General features: G+C 43.8%; 1 protein-coding gene across 9 annotated transcripts in view; it reads left to right on the forward strand.

Moving 5' to 3' along the window:
• The window catches only part of LOC140403578 (adenosine kinase-like), a 314,037-nt gene that overhangs the window by 186,070 nt on the left and 103,120 nt on the right, over positions 1-24,847 (forward strand). For all 9 annotated transcript variants that reach the window (XM_072491639.1, XM_072491640.1, XM_072491645.1 and 6 more), the window contains exon 6: positions 3,917-4,025. In XM_072491639.1, the coding sequence (XP_072347740.1) occupies positions 3,917-4,025 (109 nt within the window). The remainder of the gene's footprint in view (positions 1-3,916; positions 4,026-24,847) is intronic.

Below are 24,847 nucleotides of genomic sequence, written 5' to 3' on the forward strand. Positions count from 1 at the left end.
GCTGGATGCGAAAAACAGGGGGGTGGCTATATTAGTGGGGAAGCGGATAATGTTCGAGGCAAAGACTATAGTGGTGGATAACGGGGGCAGATACGTGATGGTGAGTGGCAAATTACAGGGAGAGATGGTGGTTTTGGTAAACGTGTATGCCCCGAACTGGGATGATGCCAACTTTATGAGGCGAATGCTAGGACGCATCCCGGACCTAGAGACGGGAAAGCTGATAATGGGGGGAGACTTTAACACGGTGTTGGAACCAAGGCTGGATAGGTCGAAGTCCAGGACTGGTAGGAGGCCGGCAGCAGCCAAGGTGCTGAGGGATTTTATGGAGCAGGTGGGAGGTGTGGACCCGTGGAGATTCAGTAGACCTAGGAGTAAGGAGTTCTCGTTTTTCTCCTATGTCCATAAAGTCTATTCGCGCATAGACTTTTTTGTGTTGGGTAGGGCATTGATCACGAAGGTGAGGGGAACGGAATATACGGCTATAGCCATTTCGGATCATGCCCCACACTGGGTAGACTTGGAGATAGGGGAGGAAACAGGAGGGCGCCCTCCCTGGAGAATGGACATGGGACTAATGGCGGATGAGGGGGTGTGCCTAAGGGTGAGGGGATGTATTGAAAAGTACTTGGAACTCAATGACAATGGGGAGGTTCAGGTGGGAGTGGTCTGGGAGGCGTTGAAGGCGGTGGTTAGGGGGGAGCTGATATCAATAAGGGCACATAAAGGGAAGCAGGAGAGTAAGGAACGGGAGCGGTTGCTGCAAGAACTTTTGAGGGTGGACAGACAATATGCGGAAGCACCGGAGGAGGGACTGTACAGGGAAAGGCAAAGGCTGCATGTGGAATTTGACTTGCTGACTACAGGCACTGCAGAGGCACAATGGAGGAAGGCGCAGGGTGTACAGTATGAATATGGGGAGAAGACGAGCAGATTGCTGGCACACCAATTGAGGAAAAGGGGAGCAGCGAGGGAAATAGGGGGAGTGAGGGATGAGGAAGGAGAGATGGAGCGGGGGGCGGAGAGAGTGAATGAAGTGTTCAAGACATTTTATAAAAAATTGTATGAAGCTCAACCCCCGGATGGGAGGGAGAGAATGATGGATTTTTTGGATCGGTTGGAAATTCCCAAGGTGGAAGAGCAGGAAAGGGTGGGACTGGGAGCACAGATCACGGTAGAAGAAGTGGTGAAAGGAATTAGGAACATGCAGACGGGAAAGGCCCCGGGACCGGACGGATTCCCAGTTGAATTTTACAGAAAGTATTTGGACTTGCTCGCCCCGGTACTGACGAGGACCTTTAACGAGGCAAAGGAAAGGGGACAACTGCCCCCGACTATGTCTGAAGCAACGATATCGCTTCTCTTAAAGAAGGAAAAGGATCCGCTACAATGCGGGTCCTACAGACCAATTTCCCTCCTAAATGTGGATGCCAAGGTCCTGGCCAAGGTAATGGCAATGAGAATAGAGGAATGTGTCCCGGGGGTGGTTCACGAGGACCAAACTGGGTTTGTGAAGGGGAGACAGCTGAACACGAATATACGGAGGCTGTTAGGGGTAATGATGATGGCCCCACCAGAGGGTGAAACGGAGATAGTAGTGGCGATGGATGCCGAGAAAGCATTTGATAGAGTGGAATGGGATTATCTGTGGGAGGTGTTGAGGAGATTTGGTTTTGGAGAGGGGTATGTTAGATGGGTGCAGCTGTTGTATAGGGCCCCAGTGGCGAGTGTGGTCACGAATGGACGGGGATCGGCATATTTTCGGCTCCATAGAGGGACAAGGCAGGGATGTCCTCTGTCCCCATTACTGTTTGCACTGGCGATTGAGCCCCTGGCGATAGCGCTGAGAGGTTCCAAGAGATGGAGGGGAATACTTAGGGGAGGAGAAGAACACCGGGTATCTTTATATGCGGATGATCTGCTACTATATGTGGCGGATCCGGCGGAGGGGATGCCAGAAATAATGCGGATACTTGGGGAGTTTGGGGATTTTTCAGGGTATAAATTGAACATGGGGAAGAGTGAGCTGTTTGTGGTGCATCCAGGGGAGCAGAGTAGAGAAATAGAAGACCTACCGTTGAGGAAGGTAACAAGAGACTTTCGTTACCTGGGGATCCAGATAGCTAAGAATTGGGGCACATTGCACAGGCTAAATTTAACGCGGTTGGTGGAACAGATGGAGGAAGATTTCAAGAGATGGGATATGGTATCCCTGTCAATGGCAGGGAGGGTGCAGGCGGTTAAGATGGTGGTCCTCCCGAGATTCCTCTTTGTGTTTCAGTGCCTCCCGGTGGTGATCACGAAGGCTTTTTTTAAAAGGATAGAAAAGAGCATCATGGGTTTTGTTTGGGCCGGGAAGACTCCGAGAGTGAGGAAGGGATTCTTACAGCGTAGTAGGGATAGGGGGGGGCTGGCATTACCGAGCCTAAGTGAGTATTATTGGGCCGCTAATATTTCAATGGTGAGTAAGTGGATGGGAGAGGAGGAGGGAGCGGCGTGGAAGAGATTAGAGAGGGCGTCCTGTAGGGGGACCAGCCTGCAGGCTATGGTGACAGCCCCATTGCCGTTCTCACCGAGGAACTACACCACGAGCCCGGTGGTGGTAGCTACACTGAAGATTTGGGGACAGTGGAGACGACATAGGGGAAAGACCGGAGCATTGGGGGGGGTCCCCGATAAGAAACAACCATAGGTTTGCCCCGGGGGGAATGGATGGGGGATATGGAATGTGGCAAAGAGCAGGAATAACGCAACTGAAAGATCTATTTGTGGACGGGAAGTTCGCAAGTCTGGGAGCGCTGACCGAGAAATATGGGTTGCCCCAAGGGAATGCATTCAGGTACATGCAATTGAGGGCTTTTGCGAGGCAACAGGTGAGGGAATTCCCGCAGCTCCCGACACAAGAGGTGCAGGACAGAGTCATCTCAAAAAAATGGGTGGGGGATGGTAAGGTGTCGGATATATATAGGGAAATGAGGGACGAAGGGGAGACTATGGTGGACGAACTAAAAGGGAAATGGGAAGAAGAGCTAGGGGAGGAGATCGAGGAGGGGCTGTGGGCAGATGCCCTAAATAGGGTAAACTCGTCGTCCTCGTGCGCCAGGCTAAGCCTGATTCAGTTTAAGGTATTACACAGGGCACATATGACTGGAACACGGCTCAGTAAATTTTTTGGGGTGGAGGATAGGTGTGCGAGGTGCTCGAGAAGCCCAGCGAATCATACCCATATGTTTTGGTCATGCCCGGCACTACAGGGGTTTTGGGTGGGGGTGACAAAGGCGCTTTCAAAAGTAGTAGGAGACCGGGTCGAACCAGGCTGGGGGTTGGCTATATTTGGGGTTGCACAAGAGCCGGGAGTGCAGGAGGCGAGAGAGGCCGATGTTTTGGCCTTTGCGTCCCTAGTAGCCCGGCGCAGGATATTGCTAATGTGGAAAGAAGCCAAGCCCCCGGGGGTGGAGACCTGGATAAATGATATGGCGGGGTTCATAAAGCTAGAGCGGATTAAGTTCGTCCTAAGGGGGTCGGCTCAAGGGTTCACCAGGCGGTGGCAACCGTTCGTCGAATATCTTGCGGAAAGATAGATGGGGGAAAAAAGAAGGCAGCAGCAGCAGCCCAGGACTTGGGGTGGGGGGGGGGGTGGGGGGGGGTATAGCCTGTGACAAGGCAGTTGCCAATTAGGGCTAGTTTTCATTTTTGTTATTTAATATTTATTTATTTGTTGTTTTTTGTTTATATTAAAAAGGTCATTATTATCTGTATTGTTATAATGTTGTGTAAAGGATGCACAATGTACTGTGTTGGTTGACCAAAAATTTTCAATAAAATATTTATTAAAAAAAAAAACATGTTTTGACGGATATTTTTCTATTTAAAGTATTCAAGTAATTCACCAACTAACTTCATTTGACTATTTTAGGTCTCTTGTCGCGAAACTGGCAGCAGCAAATTGCTACAAAAAGGATAGACATCTGGACCAGAAGGAAAACTGGCAGTTGGTGGAAAAGGCCAAAGTATATTATATTGCAGTAAGTATGCTTTACATATTGTCTAAAAATAATTTTTAAACTTAAAATGGAACACTTCAGGAGCAGTGGTTAGCACTGCTGCCTCACGTCGCCGGCCCCGGGTCACTGTGTGGAGTTTGCCCATTCTCCCCTGTCTGTGTGGTTCTCACCCCCACAACCCAAAAAGATATGTAGAGTAGGTAGATTGGCAACGCTAAATTGCACCTTAATTGGGAAAAAAAGAATTGGGTACTCTAAATTAATTTTTTTAATGAAACAGTTCACCTAACTTACTTATTCCAGGTATCTGAATTTTGCTGTAAATCAAAATCAAACATTGGAAAATAAAAATGGGCAACATTTGCCACGATCACAATAGCTAAATATGGAACAAAGCTATTTATCTAAAGTTCCTTGGTGCCTAAAGAGTTCTATATGAGCATGTAAAATGATGGACAGGAAAGGAGCAACTGGACCATCCAGCCTTGCTTACACAATGTCTCTTAAGTATCGTATTTAACAACAACAACCCCACCCTTACACCAACAACAAATTAGTTGCCTGGGAGAGGAAAAACAAAACAGACTTTTAAAAGCAAGATCAATTTAGGAGGAAAAATTCCTGAAAATAGTCCTTTGACCTCCTTGGATGATCAAGACCAGTCCAGGAGATAATATTTGACATGCTTCATATTACTTGGGATTTTACCTAACTTTTGGCTTATGCCAGAAACACTTCCAGCTCACTTGAAAATGTCTAGCAAATCAACATACGAGCCAGCAATTACTTTTCTCAGTCAACTAGTCCGTGGGGGGAAAAAGAAACCGACTGATACATCTAACTTAGTTCCAGCCGTTTGTAACTTATATGCATGATCCTGGTCCTCCCTAACCTAATCAATTGAAATGGTCTGATGTGAAGACTGTCTTGTCTCTTCATTATTTAAATACCTTGATCAGGTTACTTATGCATCAATGCATCTCTAAAGTAAAAAAGACACAACCTGTCTGGGTCAGGAAGTTTGAAATTGGGTATCATTTTTACTTGTGACCCCTCTTTGATCCTTTTCCAATGCTTCTATAATGCTCATCTTGAGAGGAGACCAGAATTGGACGCAGTAATTTAAGTGATAACTAACCAAAGCCCCGTAGAGGACAAATTGGTGTGTTTTATTTTGTGTGTAAAATTCTCCTGACAGTGCAACCCAATACTATTTGCTTTAGCTAACACCACACCATTGTAAACATTGAGAGAATTATATACCATAACACAGATCTTTCTTTCACAACAGACTTCAATTATGTACCCTGAGGATAAAAGTATATTTGGTATTGGTCCTGCCCACATGCGTGACACAATATTTAACAAAGTTAAATACCATTCATGCAATGTCCATTGGCCATCTCATTAGCATCCATTTGTATCCATAATCCTAACACTTACAAAAGTCTTCATATTGTCCTCAAATTTGTGGACCATTTCTCCAACACCTACCTACCTTCAGCCTATGAATGAAGGTAGCAAAAGCAACTGTCCTGACACTGATTGCTGCAGATCATCACGAGAAGCTAATCTCCACAGAGATGTACAACAGTTAACAATTAGTTTCTGCCAGTGGAAGCCAGTTCTCAATCCACTGACCAACAAAGAAATTTATTCAGATTCAAGGCTCTCCGAGAATCAAAAATGCTGTCAAACACACTGATCGGCTTTACTTGTATTTTATGTGATAATTGAAAACTGAACAGATTCAAAAACCATGTAATTGCATCTTGGGAAACTCTGAGAAAATATATTGTAAAAATCAATGTGTTTTACCATGCTTGCTCTCATACTTAGGCACATTAAAGCTAATCATGTAAAGTTCCCTGATTAATCAATTAGCAGCAATCTATTTTGCATTGATTATCATAGATTATCATAGAATTTACAGTGCAGAAGGAGGCCATTCGGCCCATCGAGTCTGCACCGGCTCTTGGAAAGAGCGCCCTACCCAAGGTCAACACCGCCACCCTATCCCCATAACCCAGTAACCCCACCCAACACTAAGGGCAATTTTGGACACTAAGGGCAATTTATCATGGCCAATCCACCTAACCTGCACATCTTTGGACTGTGGGAGGAAACCGGAGCACCCGGAGGAAACCCACGCACACACGGGGAGGACGTGCAGACTCCGCACAGACAGTGACCCAAGCCGGAATCGAACCCGGGACCCTGGAGCTGTGAAGCAATTGTGCTATCCACAAGGCCACCGTGCTGCCCGATTATTTTCCAAAAAATGTTCTCGTGTGTTACTTCAACATAAAACTAAAAGTAAATCCTTGCATTTATATAGCGTTATATATAATGTCATATTAAAATGTCCCCAAGTACTTTGTGCAAGGAAATACTTTGGAATGTCTGACTGCCATTATGAAAAAAAAATACATGACCAGGTGTGTAGATGAGGGTCATTTGACTTAGTCTACTTTGACTTCAGCAAGGCTTTTGATTAGAGAGACTTTTAGCGAAGGTAAGAGGCCATGGGATCCAAGAGAATTTGACAAATTGGATCCAAAATTGGCTGATTGGCGGAGGGTGAAGATCGAGGGGTGATTTTCTGACTGGAAACCTGCGTCTCGTGGGGTCCCGCAGGGATCAGTGTTGGGGCCATTGTTGTTTGTGCTTTATAGAAATGATTTAGATATGAATGTAGGAGGATTGATCAGTGAGTTTGCGGGTGATATGAAAATTAATGGGATGGTAAATATTGAGGAAGGTAGCCTTTGATTACAGAAAGATATAGACGCGCTGGTCAGATAGGCTGATCAATGGCAAATGGAATTCAACCCGGATAAGTGTGAGGTGATGCACTTGGGCAGGACAAACAAGGCAAAGGAATACATGATAAATGTCAGGACCCTGGGAAGAACCCAGAATCAGCGGGATCTTGGTGTGCATGTACACCGGTCCCTGAAGAAGAGCAGGTGGATACAGTTGTAAAAAAGACATATGGTATCCTTGCCTTTATTAGCCAAGGCATAGAGTTTAAGAGTAGGGAGATTATGCTGGAACTGTATAAAACGTTGATTAGGCCACAGCTAGGATACTGTGTGCAGTTCTGGAATCCACATTACAGGAGGGATGTGATAGCACTGGAAAGGGTGCAGAGGGGATTTACAGGGTGTTTCCTGGGCTGGAGAGTTTTAGCTACGAAGAGAGATTGGATAGATCTGGTTTGTTTTCCTTGCAACAGAGGAGACCGAGGGGACATGATTGAGATGAATAAAATTGAGGGGTATATATAGAGTAGACAGGAACAAACTTTTTTCCCCTTGACGTAGGGTCAATAACCAGGAAACATAGATTTAAGGTAATAGGCAGAAGGTTTAGAGGCGATCTGAGGAAAAGCTTCTTACCCAGAGGGTGGTGGGAGTTTGGAATTTTCTACCTGAAAGAAACTTTCATGACATGTAAGAAGAATTTATATGTGCACTTGCGATCCCAGGGCATACAAGGCTACAGACCAAGTGCTGGAAAATGGGATTAGAATGGTTAGGTGGTTGTTTTTGACTGGCGCAGACGTGATGGGCCGAAGGACCTTTTCTGTGCTGTATGACTCTGTTACTCTATGATGTTAACAGCTATCGAGTTGTTGCATCATCAAGCTGAGGCTAGTCTTGCCCAGCTCCCGCAGTACTTTTTGACAATGGAAAGTTTTTGTATAACTATTTAGAAATGTCATTAGGTGTAACAATGGCAGTTGCTTTCAGAGTTACGGCACATCAACAAGCTATTTTATGCAAATCAAGATTGTGCTGCTGGAGGAAGCTACAGGCCCAGAGAGAGAGACAAATCAGGGAGGGTTTAAACACAAGGATGCAAATTTGAATGGCCAGCCAAAAAGGTTGGGTTGGGCAAAGTGGAAGTTGTTCTTTTTGATGGAAAGGATATGGGGTTAGAATCTCTGGGATGTTGAGCTTGCAATCGGTCTGATTCTGTCTGAGTTAGTTGCTAGGTACTGAATTAGTGGCCTTTGAGCTTCCCAATATATAACAAGGAGATTGTGACCCATTGAAGACTGGAAATTGGACAGGCAGTCTCAGCACACACAGGCAGTGGCAGGGTTAGAGGGTCGAGCTAGGTGTCATCAATGTACATTTGAAAGCTGTCCATGTTTGTGAATGACCTTGCTGCAGAAAGAGGAGGTGAGGATCATGGATGGGTCTGTCAGTGGTGGGACCAGAATCAATATTAGAAACCGCGTTATGATCTGAGGTGTAACGATGGAATCAGTGAGTGCAGTACCACTGAATTGATCATCAGGTGAGAGATGTGAGAGGGGAGGATGGTGTGGTCAACCATTTCAGTAACTACAAAGAAATCAGGGCAAGATTAATGCATTTTGGCCAGTTTGGGATTAAGGCATTATCACAGCAATTTGAAGAATCTGGCAAACTTTCAACATATGGAACCATAATCTTGCCACTTTGAATTCACAATTTAGTGTAACATTATTGCATGAATTTTGATACCTGCTTCCATTTGTATTGAATATATGCTTTTCTTGGTAACAAACCACTGATTTGCAAATTGGGGGGAAAAAAAACAACAGTCAAACTGTAAAGAAAAAAATGAAAGACTTGCATTTAAAAGCACCATTCACAATCTCAGGACATTCCAAAACTCTCTTCAGGCAGGGATGTACTTTTAAAGCATCGTCATTGTAATCTAGGAAAAGGGGCAGTAACTAGCACACAGCAAACCCCTCCAAGAAGTAATGTGACCATGACCAGGTAACTTCATAGAATCATAGAATTCACAGTGCAGAAGGAAGCCATTCGGCCCATCGAGTGTGCATCATCCCTTGCAAAGAGCACCCTACCCAAGCCCACATCTCCACCCTATCCCCGTAATCCAGGAACCCCACCTAACCTTTATGGACACTATGGGGCAATTTAGCATGGCCAATCCATCTAACTTACACATCTTTGGACTTTGGGAGGAAACCAGAGCACCCGGAGGAAACCCACGCAGACACTGGGAGAACGTGCAGACTCCACACAGACAGTGACCCAAGCCGAGAATTGTACCTGGGACCCTGGAGCTGCGAAGCAACAGTGCTAACCACTGTGCTATCGTGCCGCCCGTTATTTTCAGTGTTGTTGATTGAGGGATTAATATTGACCCGGACCGTGAACTGGAATTAAATTTTCACGTGCTTACTGCTGCAATTAAGTTGTAAACTGTTTTTCTAAATTAAATTTTTTATTTGTTGTTTAATGTGTTTTTTATAGAACAGTATTTCATCATATATGTGATATTATTTCTTGGTCTTATTTTCTGCCTTTAATCTATTTTCGTTCAGTTTGTTTATCCTTTACTCTCTGTATCTGTACGTCGTGATTTAGTCCCTATGTGTTTCAATTTTGCTTTTGACACTTGATTACCACTAGTGTACTCCAAAGTACAGTTGCTTCCTTGAAAAACTTACTGTTAGTTACAAATCTGAAATCCAAGACTCACATGGATGGACAAATCCAAGCCTCAAGTGGATGTATAACCAAAATGAAAATCCAACTTGATTGTTCTCTGTAAAAAGAGTTGCCAGTACAGGCCAATTGACTTTGAAACTTTGAAAGTTCTATCTCATCAGAGGGTTATAATGGATCTGAAAAACCATTTTTTAAAAAGAGGATTTGGTGATAGTTGCTTTGTCTGAGTTATCATTTTTAAAAAATAATAAATTTAGATTACCCAATTCAATTTTTCCAATTAAGGGGCAATTTAGCGTGTCCAATCCACCTATCCTGCACATCTTTGGGTTGTGGGGGTGAAACCCACGCAACCACGGGGAAAATGTGCAAACTCCACATGGACAGTGACCCAGAGCCGGGATCGAACCTGGGACCTCTGCGCCGTGAGGCAGCAGGGCTAACCCACTGCGCCACCGTGCTGCCCGTCTGAGTTATCATTAAGCATAGTAGGGTTGCAATTGCTTCAGCTTTCTCAATATTGAACACCCTTTCTCAGATCTAGACTTGTTCAAGGAATGTCATAGTCACTGACTCCTGTCAGCATTGTTACCTCTGTGTACAGCATCCTGAAATTGGGACATGTAGATTTCTGCCCATGCTTGTTACTAAGGTCAGTTCTGAAAGACTCAGTACCGATTGCTACATTGCACTTGTAGCTGAGTCAGCTTGTTGCCATCAAGGCCCCACCCTTTCTATGCATGTCAAACTCACCAATGAGTTGGTTTCTGGGAAATATGTGTTCCAAATCATCTAGGTCACTTATGTTATGGTTTTATAATATGATGGATCAAAGAGACCCTTTCTGATAGCTGTCATGCAAAGGACCATTGTCCCCTTTCAGGATGCTATCCTCATCACTTGGCATCCTCTAGGAACTTAGCTAACATCTCTCTTGAGCCTGGAGGCTCCCTTCTGCTCCTGCTGGTTACATTATGGTTACTAAATAATCCTTGAACACTCGTAGCCAGTGACATGACTGTTCAGAGATCCATTTGGAAAATCTGTTGATATACTGCCGCACAAGGTAGAATTTCCAAAGAGTGGATTGTCTGACCTAATTTTCTATTGAAAAACAGCCATATTGTTTGTCAAGTCAATAGTTTGTGTTATTAATTTAACTATCTGTTGTAGTATTTGCAGTATCCATCTATATCTCTGTGAATGAATTTCATTTCATAAATGTTTAGCTGTTTTATACTGGTCTGAAGAACAGCACTGTTCTGTGCTATTCTTCAGCTTGACATTGATCAATTTTCTGCTACTGTGCTCTCAAGTACCTGCTAGGGCAGTTAGGAAAGCCACTTAAGTCACTTCATAACGCAAACATCTGGTCAAAGTAGGATGCACTCAACCATTTCAGTTACCTGAAACCTTTCACTATTCTTAAACACTCTTTTGGGTTTCATAGAGTTATTTTCAGGAAAGCAATTCACCTTTACAGGAAATATTTCTGCCCATTCGTGAACCTGTTTGTATCAGTAAGTGAGCTGACCATTTTTGCCTTTACACAGGATATAAGGAGTAAGAATAAGTTGGTGTTGATGAGAAATGTTGCCCACTGTTACCTTGAGTGGACTGCATAGAAAGAAAGATATCGCTTCTATTAATATTCTTAATGGCCAATATGCCCCAGGTGCTTCTTTGGCAGACCATTAATTGCATAGAGATTTGTGGCAGAATGGAAGGGTAATGGGCAACCTGTTATGTTCATTCCTACTCTTTTGAAAAATACCCTTCACACATACAGATCCATCACTGCCGCTCCTCACATAGGATAATTTTATTTGAAAAAGAACTTTATTGGAAAGCAGCAGATATTTTGGTTACTCTATAATTTGGTCAGGAGTTGCTAAATAAATTCACGCATGCGTGTGCACATCTGAGACACTTAAGCACTTTCATGCATTTTGATGTGTTGCTAACTTGGTTACATTTTCAGGATCACGCAATCTGAGTGTAGCACAAGCAATTACTCACGAGTCGCGAAGTGATGAAGTCAATCGAGGCTTTATTAAGCAAGACTTGTTCCCCAGCAGCTCAGTTACAGAATGCGGCTGCTGGGAGAACCCGGGCTCTTATACTCCGCCTTACTGGGTGGAGCCAGCAGGCGGCAGATCCAACCAGGACCCAGTGTCTGTCTACCAATAGCCTCTCGGCATCACAGGTACCGTACTACCCCTACATACCACCGCATTCACCCCGTGTTAAAAAGGAACCCGGCAGGGTGGTGGGTCGCATGGTGGTAGGGGTTTACAAAGCTAGTCCTGGAATTATTTTCATACAGTGGCTATGCATTGAGCTCAACAGTTAACTATTTACAGGTTTTGTCAGAATTATTTGCAGATTTTTGTTTTGTCACACGGATTCCACGAGTCGAGCGGGTGCCCTGGTCGTCCTCGTGGATCGTCTCAGCCCCGGTGGTGGTGCTGGCTCGGGCACTGTCATCTCTGGGAGCGTTGCACTGTTTGTCCCTGTTTCCTTACTCCTGGGCGGGCACGGGAGGAGGACTGATCCACCCGGGAAGGGAGCGGCCATGGGGTGCACCGGTGGGAGAGAGGGGGTGATTGGTGTTGGGGGGGGGGGGGGTGGTTCCGGCGGGCGCCAGGTCCCGCAGTGAGACGGTGTCCTGTCGGGGTTGGTGGTACACAGCAACGACTGGATGGAGTGGAGGGCATCCGAGAGGACTTCCTGCCAATGGGAAACTGCGGGATTTCTGGACCGTAGGGCCAGTAGGACGGTCTTCCAGACTGTACCGTTCTCCCTCTCTACCTGACCGTTCCCCCGGGGGTTGTAACTGGTCGTCCTGCTCGAGGCAATGCCCTTGCTGAGCAGGAACTGACACAGTTCGTCGCTCATGAAGGAGGACCCCCTGTCACTATGGATGTACGCGGGGAAACCGAACAGCGTAAAGATGGTGCCGAGAGCTTTAATAACTGTGGCCGCGGTCATGTCGGGGCAGGGGATGGCGAAAGGGAAACGGGAGTATTCGTCCACCACGTTTAAGAAGTACGCGTTGTGGTCGGTGGAGGGGAGGGGGACTTTTGAAATCCAAACTGAGGCGTTCAAAGGGACGGGAAGCCTTTATCAGGTGCGCTTTATCTGGCCTGAAAAAATGCGGTTTGCACTCTGCGCAGGTTTGGCAGTTCCTGGTGGCTGTTCGGACCTCCTCAACAGAGTACGGGAGGTTGCGGGACTTCACAAAATGGTAGAATCGAGTGACCCCCGGGTGGCAGTGGTCCTCGTGGAGGGCTTGGAGGCGGTCTACTTGTGCGTTGGCACATGTGCCGCGGGATAGGGCATCTGACGGCTCGTTCAGCTTTCCGGGACAATACAAGATCTCATAGTTATAGGTGGAGAGCTCAATCCTCCACCTCAAGATCTTGTCATTCTTGATTTTGCCCCGCTGTGCATTATTGAACATAAAGGCTACCGACCGTTGGTCAGTGTGGAGAGTGAATCTCCTGCCGGCCAGGTAATGCCTCCAATGTCGCACAGCTTTCACTATGGTATGGGCTTCCTTTTCCACTGAGGAGTGGCGGATTTCTGAGGCGTGGAGGGTCCGGGAGAAAAAGGCCACGGGTCTGCCCGCTTGGTTGAGAGTGGCCGCCAGAGCTACATCGGATGTGTCGCTCTCGACTTGGAAGGGGAGGGACTCGGCGTTTGCGTGCATCGTGGCCTTTGCGATATCCGCTTTGATGCGGCTGAAGGCCTGGCGGGCCTCTGTCGACAGGGGGAAGGTAGTGGACTGGATTAACGGGCGGGCCTTGTCTGCGTATTGGGGAACCCACTGAGCGTAGTACGAGAAGAAGCCCAGGCAGCATTTCAGGGCTTTGGAGCAGTGGGGGAGGGGAAATTCCATAAGGGGGCGCATGCGTTCAGGGTCGGGGCCTATCACTCCATTATGCACTACGTATCCCAGGATGGCCAGACGGTTGGTGTTAATTTAGCATTTTTCCTCGTTATAGGTGAGGTTCAGGGCGTTAGCGGTCTGGAGGAATTTGCGGAGGTTGGCGTCGTGGTCCTGCTGGTCATGGCCGCAGATGGTTACATTGTCGCGGCATGGGAACGTGGCTCGCAGACCGTGCTGGTCAACCATTCGGTCTATCTCCCGTTGGAAGACCGAGACTCCGTTCGTGACGCCAAATGAGACCCTTAAAAAAAATGGTAGAGCCGCCCGTCTGCCTCGAAGGCCGTGTACTTGCGGTCACTCGGGCGGATGGGGAGCTGGTGGTATGCGGACTTGAGGTCCACGGTGGAAAAGACTTTGTACTGTGCAATCCGATTGACCATGTTGGATATGCGGGGGAGAGGGTACGCATCTAGCTGCGTGTACCTATTGAGGGTCTGACTATAGTCTACGACCGTCCTCTGCTTCTCCCCGGTCTTCACAACTACCACCTGGGCTCTCCAGGGACTATTGCTGGCCTGGATTATGCCTTCCTTCAGCAGCCGCTGGACTTCAGACCGGATAAACGTTCGATCCTGGGCGCTGTATCGCCTGCTCCTAGTAACGACAGGTTTGCAATCCGGGGTGAGGTTCGCAAACAAGGAAGGCGTTCAACCTTGAGGGTCACGAGGCTGCAGATGGTGAGTGGGGGTATTGGGCCACCAAATTGGAACGTTAGGCTCTGGAGGTTACATTGGAAATCTAACCCTAAGAGAGTGGGAGCGCAGAGTTGGGGAAGGACATAAAGCCGATAATTCTTAAACTCCCTCCCTTGCACCGTTAGGTTCGCGATGCAAAACCCTTTGATCTCTATGGAATGGGATCCCGCTGACAGGAAAATCTTTTGGGTGCTCGGACGAATGGAACGAAAACAGCGTCTTACCGTATCCAGGTGGATAAAACTTTCCGTGCTCCCAGAGTCGATCAGGCATGGCGTCTTGTACCCGTTGACCAGCACCGTTGTTGTTGCCGTTTGGAGCGTCCAGGGCCGCAACTGGTCCAGGATCACCAAAGCCAATCGTAGCTGTTGCATCGGGGCGTTTTCTTCAGACCCCGTACATTTCTTATTGGCTGGTTGTAATTCGTCAAACATCCAAGAGTAAACTTGTAGCTAGGAAATAGTTTGTGTTGCAGAGAACCAAAAAGTGACAAGAAAAGAATGTTGATCATTTCTCTTAACCGCATACTGAGATTTCTGGTCAGTTGGAAGGAAAATACTTCCGTTAATAAGTAATTGAAAGGATTTCAATCAAAGTTACCATTACGTCAAAACTTGAATATGTCCTTAAAAATTGGCTTGTGTCAGTGATGTGGAGAAATTAGATCAGTTAGCCATGAAGCTTATGCAGTATAATAGGCACAATTGCTAGTGCGTCACATGCCTGTTCAATTTATATAATTGAACCTTTACCTCCGATCAACTGTCTTTCACTACCTGCTCCATCTTTTTGTTTTAAATCTGGCTAACTCTTATATCACCTCCCCTTGCTTTAAAATAGCCCCGTATCTGCTTAAATTAATGTTCCAGAGACTCATTGGAGGAACCCAGTCAAGCTGGACGATGGCAATTATGCCAATATTCAGGAGCCAAAAACTGTCAGAGCAAGTGAAGGATAACTTGTTGGGAATGTAGGCATTTGTTCAGTACTGAAACTAGCTGTCTCGTTCGCCAGTGGCGCTGAAAGGGGTTAATGGCAAGTATTTAGAGGAGAATGCTGCAATCCTATTGAAGGAAATAGATTGCGCTGAATTGCTATTTCTCAATCATTTGCTTCTCTATTGCATTAGTTTTGACATTAAAAAATTGTGGAAGGTTGGCATCCTATGCTCTCCTTTCCAGGCATCATCTGCTAATTATCTTAGTGTGTATTGTGGTAACATCTGCTTCAAATCCTGTTTTTGCATGGTACTGTCACATGATGTCAGGCGGTGGGAGCTCCTGTGCCACAATAATGTAAAGTGCAGCCAGGGAGAATTATATATAACCTCAAGTGTCATGAGTATATCTTAGCATGATCTAAAGATAGAGACTCTGACACATCTGGCAAATACAAAGTGTGAGTGGTTATAGTTTTGAAGCTGGTCTCTTTGATTGTATGCTCGTGTGTCCCTTCACTGCAGCAAAGCTACTTGATCATTGAGAATAGAGCAGCTGGTGTTAAGTGTGACAATTGATTATACAGTGAGTTCATTGAAAATAATGTTTCAGTTTCTTTCAGCTGGAGGACCATAGTGTTAATGTTTTCTACTGCCTGGAGCTTGTTAATGCTCACTGCTGTGTTCTGGACAACCTTAATCGATCTTGGTATCAAGAGGGAAAAAAAGATTGACACTTCAAAAATGTCAAATATATGTTAAAAAATCAGAATGTTGTACATACATCGGCAACCCTTGCTTAATGTCCCCAATCTAGGCATACAGATAACCAGGTTATTTGCAAGATCAGTTATAATGCAATTTGGGGATAAAATGGGATTTAACATACTGGAAGATAAAAGCATTTCAATGTGCTAGTAAAGCATTAATTTTCCTCTTCAATCTGGAACTTTTCGCCTACACTGCAACAATCATTTTACAGCTCCTGCTATAATTTATTTTCTGCCTCGTATCAAAATCATGTAAAGATATAAATGTTGTATTTGCGATTTTGCTGCAATAAATATTGTTGTCGCTTGAATGGTTTGTTAATATTTTGCTACATCAGTGAAAGAATGCAGCCACCTTGGGTTTTAGTCTTCGATCTGCTTGCAAAATAAACTGCTTTGGGCAGATGATTTATGCTGTTTGGCAGCCACACTCTTGGTGCCTGCTCCTATATCATGTGATTGTGGAAAACTGCATTATTAGAACACTTAGCCAATCTAGCAGTAGCACAGGCAGCAGTGATGCTGTTTTTCAAGAAAAAATGTTGAACTGGAGCCAAAAGTGCAGTGGCAGGCTGTTGCCAGGGAACTGTAGTCTGAAGCAATTAATGAAAGAGCTGGTAATATAAAAGGGGACAGACTTGCCTGTTTTCAGGAACAGTTTGCATTATTGATATTATAAGTACAATATATTCATTAGAATGACCAATTTTACAATTGAGTTTTTAGCAGGTTAGGTTGTGATTCATCTTCTGTCAGAATGTCTTCCTCCCCCACCACCATGTATGCACGTAATCTGTGCTGTGCTGCAGGCTCTTTTCTCTAACCATCTAAGAGTAAGCCTTGTAATTTGATACTGGCTGACAGATGCATTTTCTGTTCTGCCACTCTCTATTAACCTTTTAGGTCCCAAATTCTTACATATATTATTCTACGTTTTGCTGTGATTCACTGAGAGAGATTTGATGGAATAAAATACATGCCAGAGCATTTGCTTTTTTTTAAAGAACTTGGCCTCTGCTCTACCACTGTCATCGTTATCCTTCAAGAATAAGTGTATGACAAATAATTAGTATTATATTTGAACCTCATGCTTATAACATGGTGCAAGTTTTAAAACAGAGGGGAATAACCTGGCTATTGATACTGAATACCGAATAGATAGTGCGAAAGGCAGTGATGAAATAATTCTGTTTTGTTATTTAAAAATCAGCTATTTTATTTTGGGGGGGGGAGGCGAGGAACCAGGTTTGATACTGGCCCTGGGTCACTGTCCATGTGGAGTTTGCACATTCTCCCCGTGTCTGTGTGGGTCCCATCCCCACAACCCAAAGATGTGCAGGGTAGGTGGATTGGCCACTCTAAATTGCCCCTTAATTGGAAAATTAAAAAAATCCAAAATGTCTTGATGAATTGTGGTACAATAGAACCTTAGCAGTGTAGGTTAAATATCTCAAATTCGGTCAGTGGTCAGGGATGTGACTGCAAGTGAGGCAGGCAGGGGGATCCTGAATTCAGGAACGGAGGAGCCTCAGCTCTTGACCTAGCCCAACAGGTATGAGGTGCTTGTCTCTGTGTGGATGAGGAAAAGGGCTGTAGGGATGATGAGCTATCCGATCACTACACCGTGGTACAGGAGGCCATTCAAGCGGGGGAGCAAAAAGACAAATGGTAGTTGTAGGGGATTCGATAATTAGAGGGATAGATAGCATCCTTTGTAAGCAGGATTAAGAGTATGGTATGTTGCTTGCTCAATGCCAGGGTGAGGGACATCTCTGACTGGCTTGAAAGGATAGTGGAGTGGGAGGGGGAGGGGGAGGAACTAGTTGTTATGGTCCACGTTGGGACAAATAACATATTCAAGTTTAGGAAGGAGGACCTGTTGGTGGATTATCAAGCACTAGGAACTAAATTACAAAACAGGCCCTCAAGGGTCATAAACTCTGGATTACTACCCGAGCCACGAGCATATTGGCATGGGGATGAGAAAATTAGGGAAGTAAACACGTGGCTAAAGGAATGGTGCGGGAAGGAGGGGTTTCATTTCATGGGCCATTGGCATCAGTATTGGAACAAGAATGATCTGTACCGTTGGGATGGTCTTCACCCGAACCAATCTGGGACCAGTGTTCTAGCAAAACAAATGGAGTGTGAGAAAGTAAAATCCAATACCAATGTCTTGTGCTTAAACAGAGGAGACTACAATGGGACGAGGGAGGAGTTGGCTAGTGTAGATTGGGAGCAAAGACTTTGTGGTGGGACAATTGAGGAACAGTGGAGGATTTGCAAAGAGATTTTTCACAGTGCTCCAAAAAAATACATACCAGTGAAGAGGAAGGACTAGGAAAGCAGGATTAAGTCCCAACAGTCCAAAGATGTGCGGGTTAGGTGGATTGGCCATGATGAATTGCCCTTAGTGTCCAAAATTGCCCTTAGTGTTGGGTGGGGTTACTGGGTTATGGGGATAGGGTGGCGGTGTTGACCTTGGGTAGGGTGCTCTTTCCAAGAGCCGGTGCAGACTCGATGGGCTGAATGGCCTCCTTCTGCTCTGTAAATTCTATGAAATCTATGAAAAGTACAAACATACAAAATAGAAACATACAAAATTATGAAGGGAATAGATAGGCTAGAAGCAGGGAGGTTGTTTCCATTGGTGAGTGAAACTAGAACTAGGGGGCATAGCCTCAAAATAAGTGGGAGTAGATTTAGCACCAAGTTGAGGAGGAACTTCTTCACCAAAGGGTCATTAATCTGTGGAATTCCCTGCCCAGTGAAGCAGTTGTAGCTACCTCGTTAAATGTTTTTAAGGCAAAGGTAGATAGATTTTTGAAAGGAATAAAAGGTTACGGTGAGCGGGCGGATAAATGGAGCTGCGTCCATAAAAAGATCAGCCGTGATCTTATTAAATGGTGGAGCACACTCGAGAGCCAAATGGCCTACTCCTGCTCCTAGTTCTTAAGTTCCTTATGTTCTTGTTCCAAGATTTCTGCTTATTTCTGCAATGCTACACAGTTAAAGCAACATATAAAGGATGCATTATTGACAGTAGGAACTGGACTATCCCCAAGCCTCAATTGGGCTTAATAGTATGAGGGAACGACGAAGTAGAGATTTGAGCTTCACTCCTTGGTCGAGTGAACTAACTGAGCTGTTGAAATTAGATGTTTATAAGATGAGCAGGTACATAAACTGATATAGGATTTATTTGCACCAGAGCTGTGGAGCTGATGCCAGAAAGGGTGCCCATTGATTTTCCCCCTGGTAAAAACCAGGATTTTTGACGAATCATGCAGCATTAGGTACATGGGATAGGAGCAGATTAGATCATTTGTCCTGTAGAGCCTGCTCCACCATTCAGACAGATCAAGGCTGATCATCTATCTCCTCTTCCATTTTCCCCCAATGTCCCCATATCCCTTTATGTCAGAGGGATTCTCAGAGGAATGACAGGATCCAGAGTTTTAAAATATGCCTCTTTCTGGGTAATGAACAGGAAGAGACCATAGATATTCAAGTGCAACCAATGTCCGCCTAACAAACCTGTAAAATCAAACTCATAAATGGAGAATGGGAAAGTCTTAATCGCGTGTAGTGTGCTGGCCATCAGGTATTTTGAGACAGCTGTAAGTGCACTGCAACTAATCAAGCTTTCTACAGTTTGACTTCTTAAGTTTATATGAAGGCAGCAAAGGTAGAAGAAAAGGACCAGTGCTTGAGGACCTACCATACAAAACCAACCACTGACTTAACACAAGCAAAAATTCCATCCTCAGTGGATGAGGTCACACATCATGAGGTACAAATTATACATTAACCTGTTGGATTTGAAATCACAGCCTCAGGCCTGCAAGAATAACAATTGTTTTTAATTCTCGGAAAATTGCCAATGAGTAAAAATATGGGACTGCAAAGTTCACAGAAAAATGACTGGATATGTGGCATTTAATGCTAAAGCATCAGAGCAACTTCTGTAGTGCCATGTATTACAGGTCAAATGTGTGTTATTCAGGCACTATAAACCAATAATCCTAATTTTACGAAGATAGAAGCATAGAATGAGAACCTCTGCTGAAAGGGAACAGAATTACAGAGTGAGGTTCCAAAAATGTTAAAAATCCTGAAAAATATCCAAAATCCATGTAATAAAAGTGGAATTGGAGTTGGTCACTGGTGTCCGCTATTTTGTTATCTCACCAAGGCTTGATGGTATGTTCAGATTACTGAAGGGAATAGGCAGGCATACTTTGTTTGTACAAAACATGACCAACAGATGAAGATCTATTGTCCCTCCAGCTTGGCCTATGGATTATGATGTTTTAAATTTTGTAAAGCACCAAACGTTTACATATTTGTCTTTACAGCATAAGCCTCAGCTGGCTGAAAGACTGGTTTTACAGAAATGACATTTAACGCGTTGTTATGTTTTGGGACTGTCTCAAAGGTAAGTTGAAGGAATGAATGGGGTCATGTGACCTCTGAATTCTACCTGACAAGCCGGGTGGCTTGGGTTGCTCTGGGGACAAGAGAGGTCTAAGCCAAGAGACCTGCAGAGAATGTTCAATATGTTCACACCTGTGGACAATGGCAAGAGTTTCTGTGATGACTATGGGTAGACCTTTGGTTCCCAAGTCTCCCAGGGAGGCATTAGAAATGTCAGGTTCTATAAATGGTTATACTTCAAACAATTTAATTAAAAGATAAAATGTAATTGGTGGTCTTGAGGATAGCTTAAGTAACATTTCTCAGTGGATGCAAGGCTCATGTGATTCACATTGCCAAAGAGATGAGCTTTGAGAGGGGATGTGTCATGGTAAACCATTGTAGTATTGATATAAAGGGTTTCCGAAGAGATCACTGAATCTTACAGACCCAAATCAGACTGTGAGAATCTATAGAGAGACCGCAAAGAAATGGAGGCAGCTAGGCCTGCGCGTGAAGCAGAGAAAATGCTGACTCTGTTGTTCACCATGCAGAACATAGGTATGTACTCGCATTCAGATTGAAGAGACCGAATTTGTGAGAATAGAGACTGGAAGATTCACCTAGCTTGGGATAGCAAGAAGGAATCTTCGAGTAATCCTCAACAGATGCCTTTTCCAAATAAGTATTCTATCCTGTAAATTGCTTTTCCAGATAAGCTCGGCTGTTACAGCTGATTGCAGGTTAGGTGGGTTGGCCATGCTAAATTGCCCCTTAGTGTCCAAAAAGATTAGGCGGGGTTACAGGGATAGGGTGGAGGTGTGGGGCTTAAGTGGGGTGCTCTTTACAAGTGCCGGTGCAGACTCGATGAGCTGAATGGCCTCCTTCTGCACTGTAAATTCTATGTTCGTATGTTCTATGTTACCATTTAAAAATATATATATTTTGTGGGATGTGGGATTCGCTGACTTGGCCTATCCCTCATTGTGTTTGAATTGAGTGGCTAGGCCATTTCGGAGGACATTTTAGAATCAGTTACATTGCTGTGAAAGACACATTTCCTTCCCTTAAAGAACATTACAACAATCGACAATGGCTTCATGGTCATTATTTAATTTTTAATTCCAAATGTTTATTAAATTCAAATCTCACCATCTGCCGTAGGTCTCTGGATTACTAGCCCAGTGACAATACCACTACACCACTGCCTCCTCAGAGTTTACCTCAAACTATTGATTGGCAGGCTCTTTCCTTTTAATGATTCAGGTAAGTACTTTCATTTCCTGATGAAAAGAACATTATCCTAAAAATAGCATTTGATTGTCATGTTTGTTTTTGTTTTAAGTAGCATGAAAATGTGTTTTGAAATATATGTTCAAAAATACTTTAAACCAATAATTTGTGTAAAGCAGACCTGAAGAGTTACTGTTTCTTTAATTCATGCAGGAAAATGAACCAGCTTAAAATTAATATGTAAATTATTAGTAGAAAATTAAATGGTTCCAGCTTCAATATTGGGCCAGCATCAATTTTTAATAGACAAAGAAGGGCAGATACACCTAAAAATAGCAATGTGGAAGCGACAGAAGAATTCACTCAGTTAATTGAGGCATCACTAAATGACAGGAACAGAGTCACGTGATATACCCAGGTAGATATTTCAGTGAGTGCCGGATATAATTCATCCATCAAGACACTTAAGCATTATACTTCTAATTTTCATTTTTAATCTTAAAACAATTGCTTGCATGCCAGTTTTTGAAGTCTTACAATTGGATTTCTTCCTCCAGTTGTGTGAACAATCGTGTAGTAGTATTATTATTATTATTCAAAAGTGTATCTATGAAGTAGTGAATTATGTTAAAGCATGCAAGTTACTCCTGTTATTATTTCTAAATCTATTTCAGCAACTGCTTTATGAACAGCCTCTTTATAATTTTACATCCTGTTGTCTTTCATTCTCTGGTCTGCGTAAACCAACTAATCTCTGCCAATGGCACTCTGAATTGGCTGTAATGGGTTGTGAAAATGTGACGAGGAATAATTGTGGCTCCATTCACAACACCCTCCCTGCAAGCGAGATTGTAGGTGCTCCTGAATTCATTCCCACAATAGTTAGACTCAGATCAACAACTCACCATGTGTGAAGATTACAGATATAGGTCTGTGCTCTATAAACCTACAGGATATGTATAGGATAGTCATGCTGAATCTTCAAAGACAAACTAATATTGCCAATGCATGTTTGATCACCATTTGACTCAATTGCTTGTTTGAACTGCATGGGAAGAGTCCATGTGGAAGTGTAATTTTTCCAAGAGGTCATTTGGAGAACAAGCCCGCACTGGGCCTCTGCATGCTTCCAGGTCACTCATAGAACATAGAACATACAATGCAGAAGGAGGCCATTCAGCCCACCGATAATGTGATAGATGTGGTCTGGGAGTGGTCACCCACTTGCTGTCTTCTTGCCAGTCATTATCGGACGTTTAGGGGGATAAAACCCCTTTCTACCCACCAGTGCTGCCTCCTTGTAGATTGATAGTGCTGATAAGGTTCACAGAAGAATTGACGGTTTTAACATTGACATGTCTGTAAAAGAGCCACAGATATTTTAAAAGTTTTGGAAAATATTGTACTCGGGCATTTCATGTTGGCATCCTCCAGTCAATTCATTGCAGTCAGCTACAAGGTAAAGCTCCTTCCATTCCAATCTCAGATGACGATCCCCTCTGGATCTTAGTAACACTTCTATTTCTCATACCAGCCACTTTTGTGAGAAATAAGGATTAAATATTTAGGAGATGTGTATGTGACCTTGTGTCCATTACAAATTAGGCCATGATTATCCAAACCCAGCTTAGTGGGAATCCTTACTACCTCACAGAGGCATAAATAATGCTTCTGGATATGTATATTTAATATCAAACAGCAATGTAGTTAACCAATTTGTCACCTAGGTCCCAAACGTTTGTACATGATGTAATTCAAAAGCATGTAGTATTCTTTTGTGCTGTGTCATGGATTAGTCTAGTACCACCAGTAACAAGAACTTAACAAGGCATAATAGGATGGGATATGCCCAGCAACAGGTAGAAATCTGCCTAGCAACAGCAGTAGCCAGCTGCTTTCCCAGTAATGAGATTTGCAAATAGGATCAGATGTGAATCCCCTATTAGTAGGAACAGGTCAGAAACCGTAGAAACGATTGGGAGATCAATGAGATATACACATGTTAATATCTAGAGTCAAGGGATTTGATAGGGGCAGACAGCCAAAGACAGAAGGCAGCATCAAAGTGGAACAAAGATATGATGGCCAGGACCCTCGGAAGTAAGGGAGGTGAGTTGACACCTAGTAGCCTCAGAAGCAGACAAGCTAGTTTCCAGCGAGCAGCCAGGAAGCCAAGTTTCACATCTTGCAGCCTCTAAATCTTAGAGCCAAGGCCGTTCAGAAAACAGTCATAAAGGCACTTTAATATCTTTGGTGGACCAGGATAAGATGTTGCCCAGACATGATTATACTTCACTGTATGTATGATAACTGTAAGCTGTATTTTGACTTGTAGATCTATTTCATTTGGACGTTGTTTGGGGGAAAAGGGGAAGTCCGAAGGAGCTCAGGGCTCGTGTATATATTTTGGAACAAGGAGTACGTTCTACATAAACTGTGTTTAGTAATTCATATACTTAATTGTCTTATTATAGAATAGTCCTGTCCGAGTGTATTTGTCTTTAATTTAATAAATAGACTTTAATGAATTGTTACAGCACGACTGGACTGCTTATTCTCGCTGGGGTTTTACTTGACTCCACACAACATTCCAAAAACAAAACCATTCACACCCACAAACTGGTACTCCAAGTGGGAATACCCTTGCAGTTAGCATCAGCATGGTTCGTGATGGGTGTTCCTGTTCTAAAGGTTTGCAGTAATCCCACGTTTAAATCTGAAATTGCAGCAGCTTTGTCAAAACATTCTAAAATTTCTGGCATGTTGTAAAAGATATGCTTTACATAGCTTTTGTATTGTGAAAATTAGAAATGGATGTTTATCAAAGGCAGTGATATATCGAGCAACTTTAGAATTGGAACATATTTCCAATATGTAACATCTCCTTCCGTTACACACACAAACTAAATTTCACTTATGTACCTTTAATATCAATATTTTAAATAGTCTCTAAAAGGTGGTATTATGCATACGAACAGAAAGCAACTTTTTGCTTTTGGACATGGACAATACTGGCACGGCCATATTGCCCATCTCTATTTACTGCTCATGAGAGATCAGTAAAGGGTAGAAGAATATATTTAATGCACATTAAACATAATGCACATAAATATTATTTTTGTGATTTGTTTGATTATGAAGATTGTTTTAATTGCTTTGTATGGTACCATAACACTACGGTTCTGAAATAAATCTTTCTTAAATGCACAAATTAAAGAAAAATACCAGTAGACATCCAGCTGTTCCCATAAAAAATGGAAATATACTTGCATAAAATCACACAGCAGAAGCATCTGAGCCTTTGATATCTGCATGAAACCCATGCAGTCATCCATAAAATGAATATATGTCATGGCATTAAAT

The sequence above is a fragment of the Scyliorhinus torazame genome, chromosome 28 (assembly GCF_047496885.1).
Source record: "Scyliorhinus torazame isolate Kashiwa2021f chromosome 28, sScyTor2.1, whole genome shotgun sequence".
Lineage (NCBI taxonomy): Eukaryota > Metazoa > Chordata > Chondrichthyes > Carcharhiniformes > Scyliorhinidae > Scyliorhinus > Scyliorhinus torazame.